The following is an 8,584-nucleotide window of genomic DNA, read 5'->3' as shown; positions in this document are numbered from 1 at the left end:
TCTCTCTCTCTCTCTCTTTCTCTCTCTCTCTTCTAGCGCTGTGGCATCATAACGTGTCGGCGATGCCGATAGCGCACAGGAACTCAACAATTGCTCGGGGGTCCTTAAAAAGTGCTGAAAGTGGGTTACTGAAATGTCCCAGCAGACGAGTTCTGGCATGATAGTTCTGCATTAACTCAGTTGGTGCAATGCTCAACCATGAAGTGGACAGCCCTGGCTCAAATCCTTAACAGAGTGCTCTTGAACTCAGGTCATCTCGTGAAGTTTTTAAGTCTTTCGACCTGTTTGGCTCAATCATATGTGAGGAGTCCTGACAAAATGAGTTACTTATCGCAGTCCAAAAATGGAAATATCAGCCAGAAAATGGACACTTGGGTCAGATTTATAAATTTTCAATTGATGCCATTTTCTTCAAGTCTACCGTGTCTTTTATTATTCCATACTTACAAATTGTACAAACTCCACTTATAAAGTTAATATGTCAATTTCCATTTATATAAGGATAAAATTCGAGAAGTAACTCATTTTGTCAGCACACTTCACATATCAGCGATGGACATTAGAGTCGGAGGTCCCGGTGGTGAAAGGGGTATTAAACCCATACTCTTACTTTACTGACTCACAAGGTCTTACACATACTCTCATTAGAAGTGATAATAGAGGATCTCATTTACACAGAATATATTCCACTTTGTGAATGCTCAATGCGATTTACAGAGAAAACTGTAGCCATAGCTACACTTATTCATCAACAGATGGCAACAATATACATAGATAAACCTGGTCTCTCTCTCTCTGTCTCTGTTTGTCTTTTCCTCAGCACTTGCAGATTGGAAAGATCAAGGACACTCTGTCTCGGCACCGGATGGCCGAATTTAATGAAAAGTACTTTTTCGACAAGGGGAAAGTGGTCGGCAAAAAAGAAAACACCTGGATGAAACTGGACGTCACAGGTACGGTCACTTTCAGCTACGTCCACGACGGACTCAAATGTGCCGCCATTTTGTCCGAGCTGTTGAAGATGGAGGCCCCGAACGTCTCCACCACACTTCTAAGCGGGAGTGAGGCAGCCGCCCGACGCGAGATCGACAGCTCGGACATAGTGGTGGCGTTTGTCAGTGACGAGTACCTGCAGTCTCCGCTACACATGCAAGAGCTACACATGGCCCTGTGTAAGCAGCGCGCGCTCAAGGACAGCACCGTGCTCTACCTGGTGAAGGTCAGTACATGTATATGGTCGGTGTGGTTTGCTGGACATGTATACTATCTTTTTCTTTAGCTAGACATTCTGATAGGCACACAGCATACAAACTAGGCTCACTGATTGCCCAACAGCATACAAACTAGACTCACTGATAGGCACACAACATACAAACTAGACTCACTGACAGACCAACAGCATACAATTTACCAGACACGCTGGTAGGCAAACAACATGCTAACTTGACACACTGTTAAGTACACAATATTCAATTAACCAGACACACTAATTGCCACACAACATAGAAAGTAGACACATTGATAGGCAGACAACATACTAACTAGACACACTGATGGGCACACACACTGGCAGACACATAACTTACAATAAACTAGACACACTTATAGACACACAACATACAAACTAAGTTGTACATATATTTACAGCGACAATTTATTGTCTCTGCTGGGCTGCTGTTGTCTCACCCGAAAGGACACCAGTCATCTCCCTCTCCTGTATTTTGTTTATTTATTTAGATTTACCACATATGACATTGTTGAAGGCAGCCACCCATTGTCAAGGAGAAAAGTGGTCGTCTTAGACAGGTGGCCATATTACACAGTGTCTTAACCCTATCTGTAGGCCCTGGGGTCATTTTTTTCCCCCGGGGTTGTATTCTTCACACTTTAGAATACTTCTAGTGCGAAGATCTCTTTGAAACTTTCAGTATTTCTCAAAAAGTCATTTTGGCAAAGTGTACAGATCGGATTAACAAGCAAATTTCCTCTTTGGAAAGTGGTGGCACAGAGTTCCCCACGTAGTATGGATATGATAGTGTAAAACACGACGTACGGATAGGGTTAAAAAGTGCAAGAAAGGTGTGCTGAGAAAAGTAGTTACTTCTCGGATTTTAGCGTTTTATGGCAATTGACATATGTGTCACGACGTGATGGAATCAGGCGCTCGTCAACAGAGCTGTTAAAGTACTCTTAAAAAGGTACTTAAGTACAAATTTAAGTACAATCTAAAATATGTACTTAAGTACAGTAAAAGTACTTTCCTGTAAAATGTACTTGAGTACAAGTACTTTTTTAAAAAGTACTTATGAGTACATTTTGAGTACTTTCTGCTAATATGCTATAACACTTCAGTGCTAATGCAAAACATCATATTGAATAACATATCTAGTATATTTGACAAATTCGGCCATTTATTACTAATAATGTAAACAGTATACAAAGAATTTGAATATACGCACTGAACGTAGGTGAAAATGGTCCGTGAAATTGAAAAAAAACAACCCAGCAAACAAACAGACGCAACTAGTGAGTAAGTGATATCATGAATAGAATTTGTTTGAGCAAGACAATAGGATCAAATGTAAGTCAGTCCTAGGGGTCGGAAAGTAGGAAAAGTATCAAAATTGGAAAATGTAGAGACAAAGATGATCTAAGAAAATAAAAAATTGATGAAAATGGCCAGCAAAAAAAAAGTGCTTTGAATTCTTCTTTAACAAATCCTCAAGGAATCAAGGTAGCCTTAAGCACAAACCACAAAAAAAAAGGAAAAAAGAAATTTAGGTAGCCTAAAAAATTGTTAGATTGATTTACATTGAGAACTCAGTTTAAGTTTCAATTGATTATAATAGTGGTAAGACAGAGTTTGGTCACACGGTGTAGTCCACGGCGCCCACGGCAAACCAAAATAGGCCTACATGTAATTTCCTAGAGTCTAGTAAGTGTAGTGTAACCAAAAATTCTCTACTACAGAAGTCTCCACCTAAGATCCCAGTGCTCGGGAGCAAGGGAAATATGGGATCTTAGCCCGACGAAGCTAAGGAAGAATCTACAGTGACCCAAGAACTGACGTGACCCCTGGGTAGGTTTATGACATATGGCGAGCAAAGAGTGGTCATCCTTGATGACCAATCACAGTAGCATGGTGGCATGAGGCAAGCCATAATATTATACCGTACACTCATTAGCATATCATCTCGAGATCTTTATCTTCGTTTATCCAGTTGCCCCTCCCCTTTACCTGTCCAAAAATTGTAGCCTTCCATCTCTGATTGAGTCCCCCCGCCTTTGTCGTTACGTATTATTACGCTGTGACCACACCAATTAAAATTCAGGCTGTCTCGCAATTTTGGGAATAGAGAAAAACTGCCTTCAACTTCAATGGTCAGGGAAGAGTTCACAGTTCGATGTGATCCTGCCTGGAGCGAATTTGTAGGCCCAACCCACCCAGTGAGGGATGAAAGTTCAGGTGGCGAGCTCAGATGCGAGTGTGATGTTTGGGGGAAAAGAAACGCCCATCGGTCAGTTCACACCTCGGTATAATCCCGTCTGGGGATCATTGTACCGTTTCATGGAGTTTTACAGCGCATGTGATCACTGTCACAAGAGTGGCTGATCTTTGACGCGACGGGCAGTTCTTTAATCTCAACTTTTAACTCTTGGTTGATCGGCTGTGCTCGCCCGGGTGTTTGTTCCGTAAATTATGATCGGAAATGTCGGCACTTATTCTTTCATTAAGCTTCTAAAGTACTCAAAATGTACTTGAAAAGTACTCAAAAGTACTTTTATAAAAAGTATCGGAGTACAGTAAAAGTACTGATTCTCAAAATGTACCGGAGTACAGTAAAAGTACCGAAAATTGTAACGTAAGTACAAGTACCGGAGTACTTGTACTCCGTTACAACCAGCTCTGCTCATCAATTTTTGGGTGTATGGAGTTATTGGTATCATCTTAAAGCCTGTTCATTTGCCTTGTTTTTGGTGGGAAAAAAATCCATCTATTTTTAATTGAAGTGGAAATATTTGCGATTGAGGAAGTCAGGGTCGCCTGGTTTCAGAGGTGAAATAAGTGAGACAATGACCGCCAAAGTTTGGTTATTTCCTTAGCTTGAGAGTCCTTGGAAACTGAAAATTGAAGTCTTTTGTGCCTTTAATCGATATTTTTCAGTGAAATCCAAACAGAACTGAGTTTTTAAATGGATATAAAAGATGTTGAGCCCAAAAAAGAAAATTAGACAAAGATTGCATAACGGTCAGAAAAATGCCAATTTCTTTGATTTCACTCTATTGACGGGCTCCTGATTTAATACGATGCCTCACATATTTACTTTATAGGTGGAGTTTAAACAATCTGTAAGTATCAAATAATAAAAGGCATGTCATTCTTAACTCATTCGCTACGTATTATTTTCGGCTTGTGGACGAATTTTTTTCGGGAGGGCAAAAGAGAGGATGACTAGTGGGCTGTTAAAAGGTCTTTGGGGCCACAAATTCAAATGAATATCAACGTATTGTATACCAATATTTTCAGTATGGTTTGTAGAATACACCTGTAATGTTTATTTATGTATTTTTCAACTTTGGTACCTGTAAGAGGCGATTATGCAACACTATTTTGATGGGATACGGATAAAATTTCAAAATAAAAAATTAATAATCTTTGGTGAAACTCAAAATATATATGTTTGCACCTAGTCAAATGATGCATCAAAATAACCGTAAATGAATATAAAACTGGAAAATATTGAAAAGTTTGCAGTTATTTACATACATTCCATAATATTTGTACATGGATCATAACATCCGATATTGAAAAAAAAAATAAAAATTTTATAATCTTGAAAAACGATCACGAACAAAAAAAAACCCACTCGTATCTTATATGGAATTATTCAGAATTGCTTTTGGAATAAACCTATACATGTCGTGAGTGGCACTTTTGTGTAATTTCATCAAAAAGTAGTGATTTTGGGGAGAAAAAAAATATTTGGACAATTTAGATCTAGACCTAGATATCTAGATCTAGCACTCATAAATATATTGATTTCTCAATAACAGTGCATTGGCAATATGAATCCAATCGTATCAATATTATAAAAAAGAGCCCTACATTTCTTTAGTCGGCAAAATAATTATAGATTTTGTTGTGTAAAAGTACTAAGACTGGTGTCCGGGCTATAATTTTGGCATCGCGATAAAACAAAGTCGAATAAACTACGAAATCGCGTTGCAAATCTGAATCTAAATTCCCAATTTTCAGTGGAAATGCTTGACCCGAAAGTCAACAATATATTATGACCTTTATTTTAAGATGGATATGTGGATTGGAATAGAATCTAAGCTAAAATTGAAGATCTGTTCTCGAGTCGCTTAGCGTACTGACGGCACTTTAGCCGCGCCGCCCCCCCACTCATTAGTTACTCATTTTGTCAGCAGGTCTCACAAATTGTAAGTAGCCATTTGAACAGGTGCTGATTGCCTGATAGAGATAGCCGTTACAGCCTGTTTGACTGTATTTTTATTTGAGGGATTATAATAAATAAATAGGTACATTACACTTTTATTTGTCCCAGAAGGTAACTGTGAGTCTAGTTTGTTTGTACATGGCAAACATACATACACATACCTATGTACATAATTATAATTATGTACATACATAAATCCATGCACATATACATTCATAAATACACCATATTACACAATTACAGAACAGTCTACAACCGTGCCACTGTCGGTCGCCACTATGCAATTGCCCTGTATTTTGAGCTGGGGTTGTCGTGTCTTGCTCAAGGACACCCCCCAGTGACCACCCATCTGATCCCCGTGTCACCGACACTTGTTTGACATTACTTGAGTCTAAACTCACTATTTACTTAGCCACTGGAGCCCCCAATTAATGTCCTTTGTTCGGTCTTTTGTCTTGTCTGTAGGGTGACCACTCGTCCCCCAGACCATTCTACCCCCACCTGCTGCCCTTCAACGTGAGTCTGTCTGACCGCCACTGGGTGCGACAAGGGAAAAGGCTGACCAATCAAACGTTCAAGTTCCTGGTGTACTGCGAGGGCATGCAGGGAACGTACATGTGTTCGTCGGCTCAATACCTGGCTCTGCAGCAAGCTAAGGAGGATATCTTGGAGCTGCTCATGTCTAAGTATGTGTGTGTGTGTGTATCTGTCTTTGTGTGGGTGTGTGTATCTGTTTGTGTGTATGGGTTTGTGGGTGTTTGTATATTTGTGTAGACCTTTGTCTATTTCTGCAGCAAGCTAAGGAGGATATCTTGGAGCTGCTCATGTCTAAGTATGTATGTGTGTGCGAATTTGTGGGTGTTTGTGTATGTGTGTGTATCTGTTTGTGTGTGTGTGGGTTTGTTGGTGTTTGTGTATTTGTGTAGATCGCTATCTGTGCAGCAAGCTAAGGATGATATCTTGGAGCTGCTCAGGTCTAAGTATGTGTGTGTGTCTGTTTGAGAGTGCGGTTTTGTGGTTGTGGATGTTTGTGTATGTGTGTGTATCTGTTTGTGTGCGTGTGGGTTTGTGAGTGTTTGTGTATTTGTGTAGATCTTTGTCTATTTCTGCAGCAAGCTAAGGAGGATATCTTGGAGCTGCTCATGTCTAAGTATGTATGTGTGTCTGTTTGTGTATCTGTTTGTGTGGGTTTGTGGGTGTTGGTGTATGTGTGTATGTGTGTGCGTTTTGTGTGTGTTTCTGTTTGTGTGTGTGTATGTGCGGCAGCATGGTGAAATCAAGCGCTCGTCAAAATGACGAAATTGGAGAAAGAGGCAGTTGTTTGCCAGTTTCTGAATTGTTATCGAATTTTTTTTTTTGGCTCAACCTCTTTTATATCCATATAACAGCACATTTCCATATATGAATTTTACTGAAAAACATTGATTAAAAGCATAAAATGTGTCATTTTTTCAGTTTTCAAAGACTCTTTAGCTATTGGAGTTACCTAACTTTGGCAGCCATTTTCTCGCTAATTTCAACACTGAAACGAGGCGACCTCACCTCCTTCAGTGGCGAATATCTTGAGTTCTATTCAAGATAAATCGGCTTTCAGATAATACCAATATCTCTACATGCCCAAAAATTGACAAGCGCCTGATTCCACCATGTCGTGACACATATGTGCGTGTATATGCATGTGTATGTGTGTGTGTGTCTATGTGTGTATGTGTATGTGTATGTGTGCCGGGGACATACAGCGAGGTGCTAAAGTAGGTATACATGAAGATCCACGTTGTTATGATACCAGGAGGAGCCAACCTCGATATGGCCGGTTTTTGGTCAAACTATGCAAATTGAGATGTTGGCTCATTAAATTTTGAAGGTCAGCCGGTTGGCCAAACAGTTGATGTATGGAGAGCTGCTCCATGGCAAGCGCTCGACAGTTGGAGGACAGAAAAAATGTTTCAAGGACTGCCTCTAAGTCTCTCTAAAGGAACTTGGAATCCTGAACGACACGTGGGAAATGCTGGTCCTAGATCGTCCGGCGTGGCCCTGCAATCTAACAAAGGGAGCCAAAGCAGCATAAGCCAAGCGAATCGCCGAGGCTAAACAAAAACGCAATGTGCACAAGTCTAGACCTGCCTCCACCACAAGTCCAACAGCAGACTATCCGTGCCCACAATGAGGGCGAACCTTTCCAGCCCGGATAGGACTAATCAGCCATCTCCGGACCCCCAGTCACCGTCAACAGACCAATTTGTGAAGTCATGGTCATCTTCAGATTATGTGAAGGACGAACGACACTGGGTGGATGTGTATCTGTGTGTGTGGGTGTGTGTGTTTGTGAGGGAGTGTGTGTGTGTTTGTGAGTGGGTGTGTGGGTGGGTGTGTGGGTGTGTGTGTTTGTGAGGGAGTGTGTGTATGTGTGTGAGTGGGTGTGTGGGTGGGTGTGTTTGTGAGGGAGTGTGTGTATGTGTGTGAGTGGGTGTGTGGGTGTGTGTGTTTGTGAGGGAGTGTGTGTGTGTTTGTGAGTGGGTGTGTGGGTGGGTGTGTTTGTGAGGGAGTGTGTGTATGTGTGTGAATGGGTGTGTCGGTGGGTGTGTATGTGTGTGTGGGTGTGTGTGTGTGTGTGTTTGTGCAAGAGTGTAAATATTTGTGAAGGCAGCTGACAAAATGAGTTACTTCTGGGATTCGAGACCTGTGGAAACAGATACGTCACGCTTGTTGGTGGAGTTTTTACTGTTTATGAGTATGAAATAATAAAAGGCTTTTTGTACTTAAAGAATATGGCATCAATAGAAAATCTACAAATTTGACCTTAATGTCGATTTTTAGCCAATATCTCCATTATTTGCGTATTGCAAGAAGTAACTCATTTTGTCAGCACGCCTCACATTCATGTGATCAGTGTTACCTTTGACCTTATTTCCTTGCACTTCTCTCCCCAGGGGCCAGGGTTCGAACTTTCAGACCAACGTGCTCAACGTGCTCAGTGTGAAAAACAGACTGGCAAACACTGAGCCCGAGGATCTCAAGGTGGACCAGGTACGTGGATCAGATGTCTCTGGACAGCTAGTCTGTATGTCTGACATATATGTGGCCTATGGGCAGTGTGTATGTCTGACATATATATATATATA

At 40.9% G+C, this 8,584-nt stretch overlaps 1 protein-coding gene across 1 annotated transcript in view; it reads left to right on the top strand.

Annotated features, from left to right (window-relative positions):
* The window catches only part of LOC101852264, a gene marked incomplete in the record, with an annotated part of 30,371 nt that overhangs the window by 19,315 nt on the left and 2,472 nt on the right, over positions 1 to 8,584 (top strand). Inside the window, 3 exon segments of the mRNA XM_013087020.2 lie at positions 821 to 1,219; positions 5,928 to 6,148; positions 8,393 to 8,489. Of these exon segments, the coding sequence (XP_012942474.1) occupies positions 821 to 1,219; positions 5,928 to 6,148; positions 8,393 to 8,489 (717 nt within the window).

The sequence above is a fragment of the Aplysia californica genome, unplaced genomic scaffold, assembly GCF_000002075.1.
Source record: "Aplysia californica isolate F4 #8 unplaced genomic scaffold, AplCal3.0 scaffold00534, whole genome shotgun sequence".
In the NCBI taxonomy this organism is placed as follows: Eukaryota; Metazoa; Mollusca; class Gastropoda; order Aplysiida; family Aplysiidae; genus Aplysia; species Aplysia californica.
This window is presented reverse-complemented; position numbering and strand designations above follow the sequence as displayed.